This window comes from Nomascus leucogenys, chromosome 2, assembly GCF_006542625.1.
Source record: "Nomascus leucogenys isolate Asia chromosome 2, Asia_NLE_v1, whole genome shotgun sequence".
Lineage (NCBI taxonomy): Eukaryota > Metazoa > Chordata > Mammalia > Primates > Hylobatidae > Nomascus > Nomascus leucogenys.
Window position 1 is genome coordinate 47,783,979 of NC_044382.1, and position 22,806 is coordinate 47,806,784.

General features: G+C 43.7%; 1 protein-coding gene across 7 annotated transcripts in view; it reads left to right on the forward strand.

Annotated features, from left to right (window-relative positions):
* The first annotated feature begins 783 nt into the window (after positions 1-783).
* Positions 784-22,806, forward strand: part of IST1 (IST1 factor associated with ESCRT-III) — a 30,929-nt gene continuing 8,906 nt past the window's right edge. For 5 of the 7 annotated variants that reach the window (XM_003262967.4, XM_030829734.1, XM_030829740.1 and 2 more), the window contains exons 1-4: positions 784-880; positions 17,898-18,000; positions 18,727-18,907; positions 19,310-19,397. In XM_003262967.4, coding sequence (XP_003263015.2) covers positions 17,913-18,000; positions 18,727-18,907; positions 19,310-19,397 — 357 coding nt within the window. In that variant the 5' untranslated portion in view covers positions 784-880; positions 17,898-17,912. Of the gene's footprint in view, positions 881-17,894; positions 18,001-18,726; positions 18,908-19,309; positions 19,398-20,426; positions 20,525-22,806 lie in introns of those variants that run through there. The other 2 variants (XM_030829727.1, XM_030829736.1) reach the window with 2 other exon arrangements.

A 22,806-nucleotide genomic window follows, 5' to 3' on the forward strand; every position in this document is an offset into this window, starting at 1 on the left:
TTTTTGTAGCGATGCGGTCTCACTATGGTGCCCAGGCTGGTCTGCAACTCCCGGGCTCAAGCGATCCTCCCGCCCCGCATTTCAAAGTACTGGGAAGACCCCTTCCAAGCTTAAGCAGAGATAATGGTTTTCAAGTTAAACAAAGGTAACCAAGGAAAAAGTTTTCTCTGAATACCGAGATAAATTAGGGAAATCGCCAGAGAATGTGGTGCTGAGGAAACACTACTGAATTACACCACACAGACCGGAGCGATGCTGGTCTGGTCGAAAGGGCAACCGGACGCCTTAAAAGCGGGGCGGGGGAACGCGTAGGGCCCGTAGAGGAACACGGAGGCGCTGGGTGAAGAGTCAGGGATACGCAGGCTTCGAAACCCGCTCGGCCGCTCCACCCGGGGGAAAGTCCAGCGAAGGGCGGCAGCAAACCTCAGGGAGCAACTCCCGGCGTCAGAGAAGCGGTACTGGGAGCCGGTTATGGAAGAATCCGAAACGAAGGCACTGGGCGCGGTGAGGCAGTGGGCGCAGAGTCCGAGAATCAACAGCTGTGGCTGGCCACACCACGCCCAGAGCGAAATTAAGGGCGCACCCCCAGCAGCTGACTCAGTCGGCGTGGCGCTTCTCCCATAGTCTCCCATGCCTCCGCCGCGGGAAGTAGTCCCCGGCCGCGCCGACTCCAAAGGAAACCGAGGGAGGGTGCTCCGAGTCAGCGCGTGGGTCCCGGCAGCGGCGATCGCGCAGCCAATCCCTGGAAAGGAGGGCGTGGCCATATCGGCCCCGTGGATCCCTCCGCCCGTGTTTGCTGTGCTGAGGCCGAGAAAACCGCCATTTTGGATGGTGAACCCTGAAGTCGGTGTCTGCTGTGTTCAGGGCAGGATTCGGTTAGGTGAGTGTGGCATCCTCGGCGTCAGAGGTCTCTGTCTTCCTCTTCCCTCTGCGTTCCTGATTTAGCGGTCTCTAGCTAGCGCTAGGGCCCGGGATTCAAACGACTTCGCAGGGGGCAGCTGAGGAGAAAGGGAAGGATAGTGGAAGTGGGGGTCAGATTGGGGGTCAGGCCCTCGAGGGCCCGCGGCGCAGGAGGCTGCCCAGGCCTGGGTGGGGGGCGTGGCAGGGCCGCGAGCGGCTCAGAGGCCGCTGGTCCTGGATACTCGAAGCCGCTTAACTTTCACCTAGTCCTCCTGCCCCGAGGTGTGTCTTCCCTGGGGCGGAAACGCCGCGGCGTCGGCGAGGGCTCCTTGGCGACACCCCTGCTCCGTCTTTTCTGGCCCGGGGAGACTTCGGGAAGGTCGGAGCCTCCAGTGCCGCGAGAGGCGGATGTCGCCGAGTCCGGGCCGCTTCCACTGGGCGGGGTGGTCTCCTGGGCTTGTTCCTGGGCTGGGGGAACGGACTTGGGTCCACTTTTGCCTGAGAAAATTACAATTTCTTTCGCTGAAGTAAGGAGTGGCCTCTGCCCGCTTTCTCGGATCCCTGTGTGTGTGGTGAGAGGTCTTGGGAGGATCCTTGCGCCTCTCGTCTTTGTTTTTCTCGGTGCTTCTCTTCCGGGGTGCTGGAGGTGAGCTCTTGAAACTCAACAGCTAAACTTTGAGGAGGGTCGGGACCCAGGAGCTGTAGGTTAATTACAGAAGACACTCTCTGTCGTAGTAAACTTAAAGTCTGATCTTAAACAGATCTTTAGGGGAAACTTGAATTTTAAAATTATGTGTAATATTTTAACTTTTTATTATGGAAAATTTCAAGCAGACAGGAGTATAATGAATTCTCTCATCCAGCTTCAAACACGATCAACTCATGCCTAATGTTGTTTTATCTATACCCCTCCTATGTCTGCATTTTTCTAATTTAATAATAGTTGAAATGTGTATGTATATATTTCCCTTTCCTTTCCCAGTAGAAGCCTTTTGGCTTTTGTACCTACAAGCCAATAGTTTGTGGGAAATTTGCTTCCTCAGAACTTCTGGGATAGGGGGACTTGGTAATAGTCATTAGAAGATAAAACTGGCCAGACGTGGTGGCTCACCTCTGTAATCCCAGCACTTGGGGAGGGCTAGGTGGGATGATCACTTGAGCTTAGGAGTTGGAGAACAGCGTGGGCAACATAGCAAAACCCCGTTCTCTACAAAAATAAAAACATAGCCAGGCGTGGAGGCCCGCATCTGTAGTCCGGGAGGCTGAGGTAGGAGGATTGCTTGAGCCTGGGAGGTGGAGGCTACAGTGAGTCGGTAATCGTGCCACTGCATTCCAGTCTGGAGGACAGAGTGAGACCCTGTCTTAAAAAAAAAAAGAAATTAAAACACTTCCTTTTGTTTTTGTTTTGCAGATGGGGGTCTCACTCTGTTTCCCAGGCTGGAGTGCTGTAGTGCACTCCCTGCAGCCTCGACTTTCAGGACTCAAATGATCCTCCCACCTCAGCCTCCAGAGTAGTAGCTGGCACTACAGGCCCACGCCTGGCTTTTTTTTTTGGTCGGGGTCGGGAGGGGAGAGTTTCTTAATGTTGGCCAGACTGGTCTTGAGCTGGTGGGCTCAAGTGATCCTCCCAAAGTGCTGGGATTAGAAGTATTTTGAATCCCCAGTGTTAGTGTTACATTTTAAAGTCATCTAGTTTCGTATATCTTATTTTAAAAATAGTATTATTATTTTGTCCAAATACTTTTTCATTCTCCCTCTTTGTTCTTATGTCTCTGGCTTCTAAATTATCAGGAGCTCCAGAATCTCCATCTCTAGTTTGTTTGATTTAAGCTGTGGTTCTTGTAAAATAATCAGAATCAAGTCCCAGGGTTTTACAATAAAACTAGAAAAAAGAAAGAGTAGTATAATTAGTCATTCCAAATACAGGAAAAGTAATATGCCCATGAATACTTATTTCAGCATTATTTATATGGTACAGATGTCAAAAGTTTGGAGAATTAGTAAGAAAATTCTTATTGAGTGGAGGCCGGGCACGGTGTCTCATGCCTGTAATCCCAGCACTTTGGGAGGCCGAGGTGGGTGGATCACCTGAGGTCAGGAGTTTGAGACCAGCCTGGGCAACATGGTGAAATCCTGTCTCTACTAAAAATACAAAAATTAGCCTGGAGTGTTGGTGTGGCCTGTAGTCCCAGCTACTCCAGAGGCTGAGGCAGGAGAATTGCTTGCTTGAACCCGAGAGGCGGAGGTTGCAGTGAGCTGAGATCGTGCCACTGCACTCCAGCCTGGGTGACAGAGTGAAAATCTGTCTCAAAAAAAAAAAAAAAAAAAAAAATTATTACTGAGTGGAATATTAGACAGCATCTACTACAAGGTTTTAGACTGTAACAAGATACTATGAGAAGGATTCTATATTGCTCAATGAGTATAGCTTTGTAAAACTATGCCTTAAGAAACACTCTTGGCCAGACACCGTGGCTCACACCTGTAATCCCAGCACTTTGGGAGGCTGAGGCAGGAGGATCACTTGAGGTAAAGAGTTCGAGACCAGCCTGGCCAACATGGTAAAACCCCTTCTCTACTGAAAATACAAAAAAATTAGCCAGGTGTGGTGGTGGGCACCTATAATCCCAGCTACTTGGGAGGCCGAGGCAGGGGAATCATTTGAACCTGGGAGGTGGAGGTTGCAATGTGCCAAGATTGGGCCACTGCACTCCTGCCTGGGTGACAGAGACTCTCTCTCAAAAAAAAAAAAAAAAACTTAAACGCTCTTGGGGCAGGGCACTGTGGCTCATGCCTATAATCCCAGCACTTTGAGAGGCCGAGGTGAGCGGATCATCTGAGGTTAGGAGTTCAAGACCAGCCTGGCCAACATGGTGAAACCCCGTCTCTACTATAAACACAAAAATTAGTTGGGCATGGTGGCGGGCGCCTGTAATACTTGGGAGGCTGAGGCAGGAGACTTGCTTGAACCCAGGAGCGGAGGTTGCAGTGAGCCAAGATCCAGCTTGGGCCACAGAGTGAGACTCTGTCTTAAATAAAACAACAAAAAAAGAAACACTCAGGTCGGGAGTGGTGGCTCACGCCTGTAATCCCAGCGCTTTGGGAGGCCGAGGCGGGCAGATCACAGGATCAGGCGTTCGAGACCAGCCTCGTCAACATGGCGAAACCTCGTCGCTACTAAAAATACAAAAATTAGCGGGGTGCCTGTTCTCCAGCTACTTGGGAGGCTGAGGCAGGAGAATCGCTTGAACCTGGGAGGCGGAGATTGCAGTGAGCCGAGATGGCACCACTGCACTCCAGCCTGGGCAGCAGAGCAAGCCTCTGTGTCAAAAAAAAAAAAAAAAAAAGAAACACTCTTGGTAAAAGACCCAATGAATTTTCCATAATGTTTTTAATCTCAATTTTATTGAGAACAAGATGAAGATACTTTTGTATTGCCCGTGCATTTCAGTATTTATAGCTGCTTCAAGAAAATTTTGATGGTCTCTGAATTCTGAAGCCTTATTTTCTTGTGAATAACACATGATGCTGTTGATCTTATAGTCTTTTTTTCAATTAAATTTTCAGTCTTAGTTTGGCCAGTGAAGATTTGATTATAGTGTGAAAATACACAGTAAACTTGGTGCCACTTGTACATGTAATGCTTCTAAAGGAACTGGACCACCAGGCGTGGTGGCTCGTACCTATAATCCCAGCACTTTAGGAGGTTGAGGCGGGAGGATTCCTGAACCCAAGAGTTGGGAGACCAGCCTGGGGAACATAGCAAGGCCCCATCTCTACTAATAAAAATTTTTAAAAAGATAAAGGAATTGGGCTGTATTATCTTGGAAATGTGTCCTAGCACCTCATTGTGTCTGTTTCTACTCTAACGTCACATCTTCATAACTGCAATACAGTGGTCATACCTAAATTTGTTCGAATTACTTCTTTTATAAGAACAACAAAAAAAAAAACTCAGGCTGGGAGCGGTGGCTCACACCTGTAATCCCAGCACTCTGGGAGGCCGAGGCGGGTGGATCACCTGAGGGCAGGAGTTTGAGACCAGCCTGGCCAACATGGTGAAACCCCATCTCTACTAAAAATAGAAAAAATTAGCTGGGCGTGGGACACTGTAATCTAGCTACTTGGGAGGTTGAGGCAGGAGAATCGCTTGGACCTGGGAGGCAGAGGTTACAGTAGGCTGAAATTGCACCATTGCACTCCAGCCTGGGCAACAAGACCGAAACTCGGTCTCAAAAAAAAAAAAAAAAGATCAGAATAGATAAAATAATACATTTCAAAACCAAAAGCTTTTGTACGTATTGGAGTGTCTGTAGCCACTCTTGAACCTTCTCTCTCCCCTCCTCACTTCGTACTTTTAGAGCTACAAACACTGAAGTTACTCCGTTAGGAAGTCTTTTTTTTTTTTTGGCTACTTTTAGCTACTACTACTTTGAATAGAACTTTCAGGATCACTACCTCTGGGCAGCTTCACTATTTTGGGCAGCAGTTCTGATTCTTTTCCTCCCCCAAATATCCTAAGAGGAAGGACTCAGTCCACTGTTTTACTTTGCTTATTCAGGATGGAGAGGCTGTCTAGCTCCCGAAGTCTCAGCGAGCTGAGTGATAAAAGAGGAACTAGATGGGTTTGCTGTGCCAGTGTTAAGAATTGGAGTAAAGTGAAGGATTGGGCTGCTGATCTATGTGTGACATTAATAAAAATAATGGTGTTACACTAGTAAAGATAAGTATGTATATAAACAGAATACCGAGAACTAGTATTGTGGTCACTAGTTCATAACCATTTTTTAAGAGTTTATGTTATAATTGCTTACTTGTCTTATAGTTGTTTTTATGTCAGCTATACTCATTTGATTGTGAGCCCCTTGAAGGCTAAGGAAGCTCTCATTTGAATGTCTGTTGTAGACAGTGGCTTAGCACAGTGCTTAATAGAATAGCACTCAATAAATATTTGGTGAGTGAGTGAATGACAGTAAAGATGTTGAAGCACAGAGTGATTTTAGAGTAACCTCTGAATCACAAAAAATTTTAGATTACTTACTGGACAATGTTAGTATGTGATGTGTGTATAATCACATATGTATAAAAATTTGTTTATATGTTTGTTAATGTATATATGAATAGTAAATGTTGACTAGAATATTTTATTAACTTGTAGGTTATTATCTCCAAAATTAATGTTCCTAATTATACAAGATAAAGTTTATATTATGTTTAGCTTTGGAAACAGGTTCAAATTCTGAGATAGTAATTAAGTCAGTCTTTTGCTTTTTTATTCTTTTTTTCTGAGACGGAGTCTTGCTCTGTTGCCCGGGCTGGAGTGCAGTGGCACGATCTCGGCTCACTGCAAGCTCCACCTCCTGGGTTCAAGCCATTCTCCTGCCACAGCCTCCCGAGTAACTGAGACTACAGGCACCCATCACCACGCCCAGCTAATTTTTTGTATTTTTAGTAGAGACGGGGTTTCACTGTGTTAGCCAGAATGGTCTCGATCTCCTGACCTCGTGATCCGCCCGCCTCGGCCTCCCAAAGTGCTGAGATTACAGGTGTGAGCCACTTCGCCCTGCCTAGTCTTTTGCTTTAAATTCATTTTTAGTCTAATTTGTTTAATGTACTGGTAATCATTTAGGATATATCCTTTAGTTATTACTTTTGTGGTTTACTGTCATTGTCTTTAATGATTAATTTCTTCATAAGATGGGGATCTGTTGAATAGTTGAAAAATCCTCAGTACTTAACAAAATAGTTTAGCAAATTGCTTTTCTTTCCTTAATTCTAAAACAAAACTAGATTATGTCAATTTGCAGAATTTTTTAAAAGCATGTGGTTTTTAATTAAATTTTTTACTAATCAACATAATACATGCGTGACAGCTTTGAACAAAACACTGTACTAGGCAGTGTGGGGGGACATACTGTGCTAGGCAGTATGTAAGAAACAGTTGTCTTGAGGTGAGATTGAAACAGATTAATCAGAATTGTTAAACTGGAGGAAAAAGATATAAAGCATGCCTTAAACATTTTAACATAAAACACACAAAAAAGGCTAGCTAATCTTTAGATGAAGAGCTAAGACTTTTTAAAGTATGGGTCCATTGACTGGAATTTATTTAACAAATGTTTACATGGTGCTTACTGTGTACATATAACACAATGTGCTAATTTCTTTACAAATTTTCACTTAATTCTCATACCAGCCCAAGAGTTGTGAAGGTTCATTTAATATTGATACTGATTTTCCTTAGATGTTTGATAGAATTTGCCAGAGAAGCCACCTGGGCCTGGATTTTCTTTGGAAATGATTCTTAATTTTAGATTTAATTTTTTTTTTTTTTTTTTTTTTTTTTTTTTTGAGACAAAGTCTGGCTCTGTCACCCAGGCTGGAATGCAGTGGTGTGATCTCGGCTCACTGCAACCTCCACCTCCTGGGTTCAAGCAATTCTTCTGCTTCAGCCTCCTGAGTAGCTGGGATTACAGATGCCTGCCACCACGCCTGGCTAATTTTTGTATTTTTAGTAGAGATGGGGTTTCACCATGTTGGCCAGCCTGGTTTCAAACTCCTGACCGCAAGTAATCTGCCCACCTCGGCTTCCCAAAGTGCTGGGATTATAGGCGTAAGCCACCATGCCCAGCCTAGATTCAATTTTTGTAATAGATCTAGTGCAGCTGTATTTTCTGTTTCTTTGTTTCAAATTTAGTAGATTTTCAGTTTCTGAGGGATTTGTTTATTTCATTTAATTGTTGAATTTATAGATATATGTTGGTTATAATACCGCCTTTAAAAGTCTTCAGAATCTGTATTGATATTCACCCTTTCATCCCCGATACTGGTAATTTATATGTTTATATGTTCCTTTTCTTTGTGAGTTTGTTATATAGGTATGTCAGTTTTTAAAAAATCGTTTTGAAGAATCAGCATTTAGTTTCTTTGATTTTTTTTCTATTTTTTCTTCTATTTCATTGATTTTTGCTTTCTTTTTGTTGTTTTTGCTTACTTTGGTTTGATTCTGCTCTTTTTCTGGTTCCTTAACGTGGAAGCTTAGATTAGTAATTTGAGACCTTTTTTCTGGAGAGAACAGAGTCTTGCTCTGTTGTCCAGCTTAGAGTGCAGTGGCATGATCATAGCTCACTGCCTCCTCAGACTCTTGTGCTCACTGCCTCAGCCTTGCAAGTAGCTGGGACTCCAGGTGTGTGCCACCATGCCCTGCTAATGTTTTAATTTTTTTGTAGAGAATGGGGCCTTGCCTCGTTGTCCAAGCTGGTCTCAAACTCCTGGCCTCAAGTGATCCTCTCCCCTTGGCCTCCCAAAGTGCTGGAATTACAGGTGTGAACCACTGAGCCTGGCCTCTTCTTTTCTAATTAAAACCTTAATGATATAAATTTTTCTCTAAGCACTACCTTAGCTACATCCCACAAATTTGTTACATATATATAATTTTTTTTTCAGTATAACCCTTTAAAATTTTTTTTCACTTGAAGCTTTCTCTTTGACCTCCAAGCAGTTCATCTAGAAGTATATTGTTGAATTCCCAAATGTTAAGAGATTTTCTGTTGATTTCTGGTTTAATTCCATTACAGTTAAAGAACATTCTTGGTATGACTTCAATTCTATTTAATTTGGGTTTTGTTTTCTTCTTTTTTAAAAATTTAATAGAGACGAGGTCTTACTGTGTTACTCAGGCTGGTCCCTGGGCCTCAAACGATCCTTCTACCTCAGCCTCAAGTAGCTGAGGTTATAGGTGAGAGCTACCATGCGTGGTCCTATTTAATTTGTTAAGTTTGGTTTTAGAACCCCAGCTATGTCCTGCATTCGTGAATGTTCTATGTACACTGCTGTGTTGGGTGTAATGTTCTATAAATGTCAATGAGATGCCGTCAGTTGGTGGTGGTGTTCAGTTCTCTGTCCTTGTTTGTGTTCTGTCTGCTAGGTTGATCAATTACGGTGGGAGGTATGTTGAAGCCTCTAACTATAATTAGATTTGTTTATTTCTCCTTTCCTCTCTGTTTTTGCTTTGTGTTTTTGAAGCTCTGTTGTTGGGTGCATTCACAATTAGGATTGTTGTATCTTCCTGGTGACTTCACCCTTTTATGCTTATGTAATGTCCTTCTGTATCCCTGGTTTTCCTTTCTCTGAAGTCTACTTTGTCTGATTTTAATGTAACCCCTCCAACGTTCTGTTTGTTTGGTGGTGGTGGTGGTGGTTGTTTTGAGACGGAGTTTTGCTGTTGTTGCCTAGGCTGAGTGCAGTGGTGTGATCTCGGCTCACTGCAATCTCTGCCTTCCAGGTTCAGGCGATTCTCCTGCCTCAGCCTCCCAAGTAGCTGGTATTATAGGCTTATGCCACCACGCCTGGCTAATTTTGTATTTTTAGTAGAGATGGGGTTTCGTCATGTTGACCAGGCTGATCTCGAACTCCTTACCTAAGTGATCCACCTGCCTCGGCCTGCCAAAGTTCTGGGATTACAGGTGTGAGCCACTGTGCCCGGCCTGTTGTTGTTTTGAGACAGGATCTTGCTCTGTTGCCCAGTCTGGAGTGCACTTGCACAAACATGGCCGTCTGCAGCCTTGACCTCCTGGGCTTAAGTGATTCTCCCACCTCAGTCCCCCCAAGTAGCTGGGACTATAGGTACATGCTACCATGTCCAGCTAATTTTTATTTTTAATTGTAGAGATTGGATCTTGCTCTTAGGCTGGTTTTGAACTCCTGAGCTCCAGCGATCCTCCCACATCAGCCTCCCAAAGTGCTGGGCTTACAGTATGAGCCACCATACCTGGCCTCCAACTTTTGATTAGTGTTTGCATATATACCTTTCCTATACTTTTAAACTACCTACATTATTATATTTGAAGTGTTTGTTGTTGACAGTATATAGTGGATCATTTTTTGGTTCATTCTCACAATATCTGTCTTTTAATTGTGTTTATACCATTTTCATTTATGTAATTTTTGAATGTTTGAGTTTAGGTCTACATTTTATTATTTGTATTCTGTTCTCTCATTTTTGTTTCTGTTTCTTGCTTTTTGGGCTATTTGAACACATTTTTAAATTCCATTAAAAAAATTTTTTTTTTTTGCTTTTTTTGTATAGTATTTTTGTTTATTTGTTTTTTGAGATGGAGTCTCACTGTGTCACCCAGGCTGGAGTGTAGTCACGTGGTCTCACCTCACTGCAGCCTCCGCCTCCCGGGTTCAAGCGATTCTCCCACCTCAGCCTCCCAAGTAGCTGGGACTGCAGGTGCGTGCCATCACACCGGGCTAATTTTTGTATTTTTAGTAGAGATGGGGTTTTACTATGTTGGCCAGGCTGGTCTCGAACTCCTGACCTCGTGATCCACCTGCCTCGCCCTCCCAAAGTGCTGGGATTATAGGCATGAGCCACCATGCCCGGTCGTATAGTATTTTTTAGTGGTTGCTCTAGGGATTACAATGGATGAACTTAACTTTTCTTTTCTTTTCTTTTTTTTTTCTGAGACAGAGTTTCACTCTCATTGCCCAGGCTGGAGTGCAATGGCACCATCCAGCTCACTGCAACCTCCGTCTGCTGGGTTCAAGTGATTCTCCTGCCTCAGCCTCCCTAGTAGCTGGGATTACAGGCGCCCACCACCATGCCCAGCTAATTTTTTGTATTTTTAGTAGAGACGGGGTTTTACCATGTTGGCCAGGCTGGTCTTGAACTCCTGACCTCAGGCAATCCACCTGCCTTGGCCTCCCAAAGTGCTGGGATTACAGGCGTGAGCCACCTCACCCAGCCAAACTTGTTTTCATAAGCTACTTCCAGTCAATGTTTTTCCACTTCTCGTGGAGCATGAAAACCTTACTATTCTGTAGATGATCTCTTTACCCTTCTTCCCTTTATCCCATAATGTTTTGGTTATCTTATGTATTACATTTACATACATTGAAAGCTTTATCAGACAGTACTGGTTTTGTTTTTAATTGTCAAACATATTTTAAGAGACTTGCAGAGCCATCTATAACAGATATGTGCCATTTCTGTAACTCTTGCTTTATAATGTTCCAGGTTTCCTTCTGGTTATCACTTCCTTTCTGCATTAAAAACTTCTTGAGCAATTTTTTTTTTTTTTTTTTTTTGGAGACGGAGTCTCGCTCTGTCACCCAGGCTTTAGTGCAGTGGTGCCATCTCGGCTCACTGCAACCTCTGCCTCCTGGGTACAAGCGATTCTCCTGCCTCAGCCTCCCGAGTAGCTGAGACTACAGGCGAGCGCCACTGCGCCCAGCTGATTTTTTGTGTTTTTAGTAGAGACGGGGTTTCACTGTGTTAGCCAGGATGGTCTCAATCTCCTGACCTCGTGATCCGCCCACCTCAGCCTCCCAAAGTGCTGGGATTAGAGGCGCGAGCCACCGCGCCCGGCCTTTTTGTTTTGTTTTGTTTTTTGAGACACAGTTTTGCGCTTGTTGTCCAGGCTGGAATGCAATAATGGTCTGATCTCAGCTCACTGCAGCCTCTACCTCCTGGGTTCAAGCGGTTCTCCTGCCTCAGCCTCCTGGGTAGCTAGGATTACAGGCGCCTGCCACCACGCCCAGCTAATTTTTTGTATTTTTTTTCGTAGAGACGGGGTTTTACCATGTTGGCCAGGCTGGTCTCAAACTCCTGACGCCAGGTCATCCACCTGACTTGGCCTCCCAAAGTGCTGAGATTACCAGGTGTGAGCCACCAGACCTGGCCCGCAATTCTTTCAGAGCAGATCTACTGGTGACAAATTCTCTTACTAGTTTTCCCTCATCCTAGAAGGACTTTATTTTTGAGGGATATTTTCCCTGGATATATAATTTTAAGTTGACAGTTCTTTTTTTTTCAGCACTTTAAAAACGCTGTTTCGCTTCCTTTTGGTCTCCCTGGTTTCTGAAGTGAAATCTACAGTCATTTAATAGGTCCCTTGTAGATAATGCATCGTTTTTCCCTGACTGCTTTCAATATTTTAAAAAACTGTCAGCTGGGTGCGGTGGCTCATGCCTGTAGTCTCAGCTACTCGGGAGGCTGAGGCAGGAGAATCACTTGAACCTGGAAGGCAGAAGTTGCAGTGAGCCTAGATTGTGCCACTACACTCCAGCCTGGGTAACAGAGCGAGACTCTGTCTCAAAAAAAAAAAAAAAAATTATCTTTGGATTTTAGCAGTTTGATTATGAGTCTGGACATGAATTTCTTTGGATTTTGTCTGGTTCAAGTTTGCTAAGCTTTTGGAGTCTGTAGAGTTAATATATTTTGCTAAATTTGAGAAGTTTTCAGGCAGTATTTTTTTTTTTAAATCGAGATCTGAGAAAGGCAGTATTTTAAATAATGTTTTTAAAGAATAAAAATATTCTTTCTCCTATCCTTATGGGATTTTTTTTTTTTTTTTTTTTTTTTTTTTTGAGACAGTCTCTCTCTGTCGCCCATGCTGGAGTGCAGTGGTGCGATCTCGGCTCACTGCAGGCTCCACTTCCCAGGTTCATGCCATTCTCCTGCCGTAGCCTCCCGAGTAGCTGGAACTACAGGTGCCCGCCACCACGTCCGGCTAATTTTTTGCATTTTTAGTAGAGACGGGGTTTCACCGTGTTAGCCAGGGTGGTCTCGATCTTCTGACCTCATGATCCACCCGCCTCGGCCTCCCAAAGTGCTAGGATTACAGGCGTGAGCCACTGTGCCCGGCCCCCTTATGGGATTTAATGACCCAACTGTCACTAAGACATTAAGACCCCTTGCTGTTGTCCTACAGATCTGTAAGGCTTTGTTCACTTTCTTCAATTTTTTTCTCTGTTTTTCAGATTAGATACTTTCTATTGACTTACCTACAAATGTCCTGGCTCTTTTCTCTGTCATTTCCCATTCTGGTGTTTAGTCCATACAGTTTCTGTTTGGTTTGTATTTTTTTATTCTAAGATTTTTTATTTTTATTTTTATTTTGAGACAGGATCTTAACCATATTGCTCAGGCTAGTCAACTAGACTCAAGCAGTCCTCCTGCCTCAGCCCCCTGAGAAGCAAGGATTAGTTCTAAGATTTGTTTCCTCTTTATGTCTTTAATTTTTTTTTTTTTTTTTTTTTTTTGAGACAGAGTCTCGCTCTGTCGCCCAGCTGGAGTGCAGTGGTGTGATCTTAGCCCACTGCAACCTCCGCCTCCTGGGTTCAAGCAGTTCTCTGCCTCAGCCTCCTGAGAAGCTGGGACTATAGGCACGTGCCACCACACCAAGCTAATTTTTGTATTTTGAGTAGAAATGGGGTTTCACCATGTTAGCCAGGGTGGTCTTGAACTCCTGACCTCGCGATCCACCCGCCTCGGCCTCCCAAAGTGCTGGGATTACAGGCGTGAGCCACTGCGCCCGGCCTGTCTTTACTTTTTAATCTTTCCATTCAAGATAAATTTCCCTTACTTGTTGCAGCTTTTTTTTTTTTTTTGGAGACAGTCTTGCTCTGTCGCCCAGGCTGGAGTGCAATGGCACGATCTCGGCTCACTGCAACCTCCGCCTCCCCAGTTCAAGCGATTCTCCTGCCTCAGCCCCTTGAGTAGCTGGGACTACAGGCGTGTGCCACCACACCCGGATAATTTTTGTATTTTTCGTAGAGGAGGGGTTTCACCATATTGGCCAGCCTGGTCTCGAACACCACCCGCCTTGGTCTCCCACAGTGTTGGGATTACAGGCGTGAGCCACTGTGCCCAGCCAGCATTTTTATAGTAGCTGCTTTAAAGTCTTTGTCAGTTAATTCCAACGTTGGTGTTGTCTCAGGTTGATGTGTGAGTTGAGATTTTCCCAGTGGGTATCACCCACTCTCTGTCTATAGCAGGGGTCCCCTTTCTAGTTCCTCAAGCCAGGACTAGAGAGCTCTTGATGCTCTTTCTGTCTGCTTATGCTCGTTTCTGGGTTTCAGCCTGCTGTGCATCCAGGCCGGGGAACATCAGAGGGAAAAATGATAAACTCGCTGCCAGTTTATTGGTACTTCAAATTGTGGTCTTCTTTGTCCCTCTGCTGTTAGTTTTCTTAGTTCTCAGCTGCTACATGCATTCTGTTCAGATTTTACAGCTTCATTCAGTGAAAGAGACACTGAACCTAGAACCCTGTTCCTTACATTTTTTGTTTCTATTTTTAAGGACCACCCGTGTTGCTTTAAGTAGTTAGTTTTGTCTGCTGCATGGTATTCTGTCATGTTTTTGTCAAATTTTATTTGTCCTTTTTTTTTTTTTTGGATACAGGGTCTCACTCTGTCACCCAGGCTGGAGTGCAGTGTCATGAACACAGCTCTCTGTTGCCTCCTTGACTTGACCTCCTGGCAGCAAGTGAGCCTCCCACCTCGCCCTTGCAAGTAGCTAGGACTACAGGCGTGCACCCCCACACCCAGCTAATTTCTAAATATTCTGTAGAGAGGGTCTTGCCATGTTGCCCAGGCTGGTCTTGAACTCCGGCCTCAAGCAATCCTCCTGCCTGGACCTCCCAAACTGCTGGGATTATAGGCATGGACCACTGTACTTGGCCTCATTTGTCCTCTTGAAATGGACACTTAGCATTCTTCTACTTCCGTACTACCACAAAATGCATACATGTGTCTTCATGGTGCTGTGTACAAATTTCTTTGGTGGTGTGTGTCCAGGAATGGGATTGCTGTGTCTTAAGGTATATGGATACCTTTCATTAAAGTATACTTTTCATTAAATACTGCCAAATTAGTGTCTAAAATGGTCATATCAATTTATACGTTTATATTGGCCAATATTTGAAATCCTACTTCTAATTTTTGCCAGTCTGGCAGGTATAATCTTATCTTTCTTAACATGTTCACTTCTAGGATTATAAAAAATAGTAAATGAAAACTTGAGAATAACTCCTTAGGTTATCCTTCTCTTAGAAATGTCACTGTTTACTTGACAAGTTTGGTGTATCCGTGTTTAAGCTGGAGTAGTTGTCTACTAAGGGCAAGATCTTTGTAGGACCTATGATAGAGGCATACTCAGGAATATTTTTTGTACCTTTTTAAACCTAATTACCTTATTAATCATGAGTATATTGAGTAATTTAATGGCAAGTTGGATAATGTTCCTTAGGTTAATGTCTTATAATTTCAATCACTGCTGATAAAAATAAATTGTGTAGGAGTTGATTTGTTATCTTGGTTATATAATAAAAGGCCTTGATGTACAGCAGTCCTCCCTTATCCATGTTTTCATTTTCTGGGGTTTCAGCTACTTTCGTCAAGTGTGGTCTAAAATTGCAGGAATAAACGGTTCATACGTTTTAAATTGTGTGTCATTCCGAGTAGTTTGATGAAATCTCGTGCCATCCTGTTCATCCCACCTGGGATGTGAATTACCCCTTTGTCCAGCATATCCACACTGTATATGCTACCTGCCCATTAGTCACTTAGCCCTCTTGGATATCAGATTGAAAAACATGGTACTGGCCAGGCGTGGTGGCTCAAGCCTGTAATCCCAGCACTTTGGGAGGCCGAGGCAGGTGGATCACAAGGTCAGGAGATCGAGACCATCCTGGCTAAGAAGGTGAAACCCCGTCTCTACTAAAAATACAAAAAATAAGCTGAGTGTGGTGGCGGGCGCCTGTAGTCCCAGCTACTCCGGAGGCTGAGGCAGGAGAATGGTGTGAACTCGGGAGGCGGAGCTTGCAGTGGGCTGAGATTGTGCCGGGCACTCCAGCCTGGGTGACAGGGCAAGACTCTGTCTCAAAAAAAAAAAAAAAAAATGGTACTATGTATAGGATTCGGTATGATCTGCAATTTCAGGCATCCACTAGGGTCTTGGAATGTAACCTTTGGATAAGGGGGTACTACTGTACTTCATAAGGGCAAGGGTGGTTAAGTATTAATAGAAACATTCTTACTCAAATATATGTGAATACATTTTTGTAAATATTCATCAATTTGGAGTATATAAGAGAAAATACTGAGGCTTTCCTTCAGCTTTACTTTCCAGAGTTAACACCATTAAAATGTTAATACCTGTTTTTATAGGCCCCTTCTCCATGCATTTATGTATGTGTATGAGGTAGTATTATAATGTGTATGCTACTTTTCAGCTTGATTTAAAAACAAAAAAAAAAAAACATTGGGAGGCTGAGGTGGGTGGATCACTTGAGGTCAGGAGTTCAAGACCAGCGTGTCCAACATGGTGAAACCCCGTCTCTACTAAAAATACACAAAATTAGCTAGATGTGGTGGTGCGTGCCTATAAGCTCAGTTACTTGGGAGGCTGAGGCAGGAGAATAGCTTGAACCCAGGAGGCGGAGGTTGCAGTGAGCTCTGATTGCGCCACTGCACTCCAGCCTGGGCGAGAGTGAGACACTCATCTCAAAAACAAAACAATAAAAGTAACACATCTTGGAGCTCCTCCCTTTCATTTGTTCGGCAGTTATTTGAGTGCTTGCTGTGTGCTAAAATGTTTTAGAATGCTACGTTACCTTTTAAAAAAAAAAAAAAAACTGTTGCTATACAAAGATCAGCCAGGTGTGGTGGTTCATGCCTATAATCCCAGAGACTCCGGAGGCTGAGGCAAGAGAATTGCTTGAACTTGGGAGGCAGGGGTTGCAGTGAGCTAAGATCACACCACCACACTCCAGCATGGGCAACAAAAGACTGTCTCAAAAACAAACAAAAAAACCACCAAAAAACAAAACAAAGCTACTGCCATGTATCCCATAAAATAGATGTGTCTTAATTTAATCAGTTTCTAATTGTTGGAATTTAGATGATTTTATCATTGTATGTTCCCCTCTGTATACATATGAATGTGAACTGTTCTTCAGGATAGACATTTAAACTTCAATATTCTTTTTTTTTTTTTTTGAGACAGGGTCTTGCTCTGTTGCCCAGGCTGGAGTGCAGTGGCACAGTCCTGGCTCACCTTAGCCTCGACTTCCCAGGCTCTAGTGATCCTCCCACTCCTGCCTCCCAAGTAGCTGGAACTACAGGCTCACACCACCATACCTTGGCGAATTTTTGTAGTTTTGGTACAGTTGGAGTTTCACCATGTTGCCCAGGCTAGTCTCACTCCTGAGCTCAAGTCTCTGCCTCCCAAAGTGTTGGGACTACAGGCGTGAGCCACTACTCCTGGCCAAACTTGGAAGTTTGAAAGAGTGACCTTGAGAGCTGGTGCCAGTTTACATTTCCAGCAGGAGTTTGAGAATGCACCAGTTTTCTCACTCATCATGATCAAGTTTAGAATAATCTCCATGGCAGATTTCCCCCCAAATATTGCTTACCTCTTAATTTTTTTATAGTTTAAGTAATTTTTCCATACAAAATAATTTTATGTCTCTTCTTAAAAAGGCGTGTTCTATCTCCATTATAAATTTTTTTTTTTTTTTTTTTTGAGACGTAGTCTTGCTCTGTCGCCCAGGCTGGAGTGCAGTGGCGCAATCTCGGCTCACTGCAAGCTCCGCCTCCCGGGTTCACGCCATTCTCCTGCCTCAGCCTCTCCGAGTAGCTGGGACTACAGGCGCCCGCCACCACGCCCGGCTAATTTTTTGTATTTTTAGTAGAGACGGGGTTTCACCGTGGTCTCGATCTCTTGACTTCGTGATCCGCCCGCCTCGGCCTCCCAAAGTGCTAGGATTACAAGCGTGAGCCACCGCGCCCGGCCTGAGATTTTTTTGGGAGAAGTAGGGAGCCCTTCTGCTTTTTTATCACACCACCTCCATGCCAATATCTCAGTATTAATTTCATCTGTCACCAAATTTTTTCAGCTGCGCCTTTAAAGTAGATTTCAAATCCAGTTGCTGACAGTGCTAACCACCCTAGTCTGAGCTATTACCATCTCTTGTCTGGATGATTATAATAGCCTTCCCATTGGTTTTCCTGCTCCCGGTATTATCCTTCCCCAATCAGTTTTCTTTACAACAGCCAAAACAATCTGTAAAAAATGTGAATTAGATCATGTCATTTTCCTGTATTAGAAGAACACTCTGTTTTTGTTTCACATGATTCACCCCTAAGAGGTGTTAGTTCCTGAGCTAATGTTGACTTGAAAATAGTCATTGTGCTTCTTCTGTTTCTAGGAGGAACAGCACAGCATGCTGGGCTCTGGATTTAAAGCTGAGCGCTTAAGAGTGAATTTGAGATTAGTCATAAATCGCCTTAAACTATTGGAGAAAAAGAAAAGTGAGTAGTGTACTTTTTTTCCCCAAAAATAAATCACTGGATACTAGCACCCCAGTATTGGGTCTTTCAGGCCAGTACTATGAAGTCTTAGGGATCATATCTTTTTTTTGTTGTTTTTGTTGAGACACGGTCTCACTGTGTCGCCCAGGATGGAGTGCAGTGGTGTGATCTCGGCTCACTGCAGCCTCCACCTCCTGGGTTCAAGCGATTCTTGTGCCTCAGCCTCCCGAGTAGCTGGGATTACAGGTGTGTGCCACCACACCTGGCTAATTTTCATGCTTTTAGTAGAGACGGGATTTCACCACGTTGGCCAGGCTGGTCTTGCACTCATGACCTCAAAGTCATCCGCCTGCCTCGGCCTCCCAAAGTGCTGGGATTACAGGCGTGAGCTACCATGCCCACCCTGGGATCCTATCTTTTAAGCTTTGGATGCATGTCTGCCCTTTGTGTCTGAGTACCTTTTTTGCAGAGAAAGGGACATATTCTGTTGTTGTGGCATTAGGTCACCTGACTCCTAAGTTGGGAATGTCAAGTCACATGAGCTATATTTTCTCACCTAGACAGAGTAGCAAATTCTACAGTAGAGGGGATGGGATTAGATTTGCTAAAGGAGAGGAGCTAGGATTTAGTAGAAACACCCAGTTCTTCCTGTTGGGGAGAGATTGGCCTGTAGGCCAGATGCAAGTGCTCTACTGCTGTGAGATTGGAGTGGGATTTGTGTCTTAGCGGAACTGGCCCAGAAAGCAAGGAAGGAGATTGCTGACTATCTGGCTGCTGGGAAAGATGAACGAGCTCGGATCCGTGTGGAGCACATTATCCGGGAAGACTACCTCGTGGAGGCCATGGAGATCCTGGAGCTGTACTGTGACCTGCTGCTGGCTCGGTTTGGCCTTATCCAGTCTATGAAGTAAGCTATTTTGATTCAGAGACCTAAATCACTTCTGGAATTTGAGGAAGGAGTAATATGATCTCTTTCTGCATTAAGGGACTATTTCACATGCCCAAGGATCTGCTTCCTAACAGTTGCTTAAAGGCCTGTTAAAAAGAAAATACAGAATCTGAAACTGAGAAGCCTAAATTTGAATCTTGGCTCGACCATTTTCCGACTTCATGGCCTTGGGCTTGTTCCGTAGTTTTGAGTTTCTCCAAAAGTAAAACAAGATCACGAAAATGGCTAGAAGCCTAGAGTTACTGTGAGAATCTAGTGAGATTCACAGAATAGCTTTGGAGGCTATAAAGTATATGAAACAAGCTAGGATTTTGTTGGTTTGTTTTAAAGAATGTTGTATTAATTTTTTTCCTTGATTAGGGAACTAGATTCTGGTCTGGCTGAATCTGTGTCTACATTGATCTGGGCTGCTCCTCGACTCCAGTCAGAAGTGGCTGAGTTGAAAATAGTGAGTACAAGTAGTTTCAGTGATGTCTGTAGCTTTTCATATTGTTAGAAAGGATGGTTAATATAAGTTACTTCTGCTGATTTGACCAGATATTTTGTACCATTCTTATGTTGCTTTTGAAAATAGGTTTTGTAAATTTGTTTCTCCTTTTCAGCCTTATATCCTAGAATAGAACAGTGTTTTGCAAACTTGAGCAGTTTTTTTAAGGAGCAAAGTTTTGTGTGTCTCCAGTTTTGTCTTAAATTAATGTTATTTAACTCTATGCAAATAGAAAAGTTCTTATACAACTGTAAACCAGTAAAGTTAAAATAACATTAAGGTGACAGATGTTTTTGCTTTATTTATTAATTCCACAAATATTTATTAAATAAATTGTATGAGCTATGTAAGTGCCGGGGATAACAGTGGTGAACAAAATATGGCACCTGCCATACTCGAGTCTGCAACTTAGAATCCAGCAGAAGAGACAGACATTAACCAGAAAATTGCACATCACAACATGGATGTGGTACTGATTCCTAGGATACAAATTCAGTTGTGTTGTTTTCTATTTTCTGCATCTTTGCCTTTCTGTTTTATTTCCTAGGAGACTGTCTGATTCTTATTTCTCAACCCATCTACTGAGATTTCCTTGTTTTCTAGGTTTTTTTCAAGAGCTCTTTTTAATTCTCTGAATATTTTTTATAGTTTGTTTCATGGCTACAATGTTTTTTAAGTCTCTGAGGATATTAATTATAGTTTATTTTTAAACTTCTGTTTCTCTCAAGTTCATTTTTCCTATTTCTTAGTTTTATAGTAGAGGCTTTTCCAAAGATTTACTGGTCCTTGGCTGTCGGTTTACATTTAAGAGTGAGGCACTAAAAAGAAGATTGGAACCTCTGTGTGCATGGGTGGGTTTTTACTGCCAGATGCCTTCATTGCTGAGTGATCTGGCTAAGCTCTTATTTGGAGGAATTCCAGACTGTGAGGAACTAGTCATCTTTCCTTGGGTTGGTCGTTTTCTCCAGAATCCTCCTATCTTCTGTCTAGAGTGTATAAGCTGGCTGCCAGCATTTCTGAGAGCCCAGTGGAGAAGGAAGCCAAAAATCTATTTGATATATAGAAGACTTACACTTAATTCTTCTATTGTAAGTATCACTGTTGTCTCCTGTGTGTAGACTCGAGTCCCTTTAGTTTACTCCCCCCAGAGAATAAACCTCTGATAGTCCAATAGGGTACCAGGGAGAGTAATTGAGTTTTGTGGGCAGAGAAGAGGGACAGTAGAGGCAACTGATTGTTATGTAGACTTTTTTTTTTTGAGATGGAGTCTTGCACTGTCACCTGGGCTGGAGTGCAGTGGTACAATTTTGGCTCACTGCAACCTCTGCCTCCTGGGTTCAAGCGATTCTTCTGCCTCATCGTCCTGAGTAGCTGGGATTACAGGCACCCGCTACCATGCCCAGCTAATTTTTTGTATTTTTAGTAGAGACAGGGTTTAATCATGTTGACCAGGCTGGTCTCGAACTCCTGACCTCGTGATCCGCCCGCCTTGGCCTCTCAAAGTGTTGGGATTACAGGCGTGAGCCACCATGTTCAGCCGTTTTTGGTCTCTTCTATACTCCTTTAAAATTAATTTTGGAAAAGGCTTAAATATGTTACAAAACTCAAAAGCCATAAACAGAGTGATAAATTTTTTTTTTTTTTTTTTTTTTGAGATGGAGTCTTGCTCTGTCGCCCAGGCTGGAGTGCAGTGGCGCAATCTCGGCTCACTGCAAGCTCCACCTCCCAGGTTCACACCATTCTCCTGCCTCAGCCTCTCCAAGTAGCTGGGACTACAGGCGCCCGCCACCACGCCCGGCTAATTTTTTGTATTTTTAGTAGAGACGGGGTTTCACCATGGTCTTGATCTCCTGGCCTCGTGATCCACCCGCCTCAGCCTCCCAAAGTGCTGGGATTACAAGCATGAGCCACTGCACCCGGCCTAGAGTGATAAATTAATGTCAATAAAAAAATCTCTGTGTAGTATAAACCAGCCAAAACAAAAACCATAAAAGACAAATGCCATTTATATTGTAGGTGTCAGGTACCCCTGAAAGTCTAAATAATGAACAGTGAGAACTCTCCTACTGGGCTTCTGGAATGTTGGGACCACTCTGGTCCAATGCTACTGTTGTTTCCTGTCTGGAAATGAGAGTAGCTTCTTGAATATTCTTCCTATTCCTACTTTGGCTTCTTTTAATCTATTCACCATTCCATCAGAACCACCTGAGGGTTTTGTCCAAAACACAGCTCTGATCCTGTCACGACCTCTTGCTTTAAAGCCCATTAGTAGCTTTCTGTTGCTCTTGTGATAGAAACAAAACTCCCTGATACAGCCTAATGGTCCTGCATTGTCTGGCTCCCACGTCCCTTTTTCGTTTCCTACCACACTCCTTGGCCTCTGCACTAGAGGCTCACTGGCTGATTGCAGGCTTGAGAAACTGAGCATGTTTGTTTCCACCAGAGGCCTTTGCACTGCTGTTTTGTTTTCCTGGACTGCGCTTCCTTCCCTATTTAGTTAACTCCTAGTCATCCTTTAATCTATTATTTGAGACAGGGTCTTGATCTGTCACCCAGGCTGGAGTGCAGTGGCACGATCTTGCCTCACTGCAGCCTCGGATTCCTGGGCTCAACTGATCATCCTCCCACCTCAGCCCCCTGAGTAGCTGAGACAACAGGTGCACACCACCATGCCCAGCTAATTTTTGTATCTTTTAAAAGTAGAGACTAGGGTTTTGCTATGTTGCCCAGGCTGGTCTTGAAACCTGAGCTCAAGTGATCAGCCTGCCTCAGCCTCACAAAGTGTTGGGATTATAGGCATGAGCCATGATGCCTGCCTTAGTCATCCTTTAAATCTCAGCAAAGCATCACTTCCTTCAGGAAGCCTTACCTGACTTTTCTGATCAGATTTGATTCTGCTGTTAGAAGCTGGTGATAGCATGGTGCACCTTCCCTTGGTATCACTTATTGTAGCTGCAGTTGTACCTTTATCTGTGTGATTATTTTGTTAGAAATGCTTGTTCCCCAGTGCCACAAAGAAATAGCACTCAAATATAAATTTATTTCAGCAAGGCAATTTTTACCTTCTGCAGAAGGGGTGCTCCTCGCAGATGGAACAATGGTGAGAGCACACTGAACAAAGGGGGTAAAAATATTTATATCCTACACATCTGGACCCTACTGCTGTGTCCTGATTCCATTGGCTGGAACTGGACCTCACAGTCTGGGCTACACCCATTTGGCTAAAGGTTTTAAAACTTTTTAAAATAGATATATGCAAGGGACAACAAAGGAAAAGAGGAAGTTGCTTATGAAAAGACTTAGAAAAATACTAACATTCCCAAATAAGGAAGGGGCATAGGGTGCGAGCTGGGACATGCCTGTGAGCACA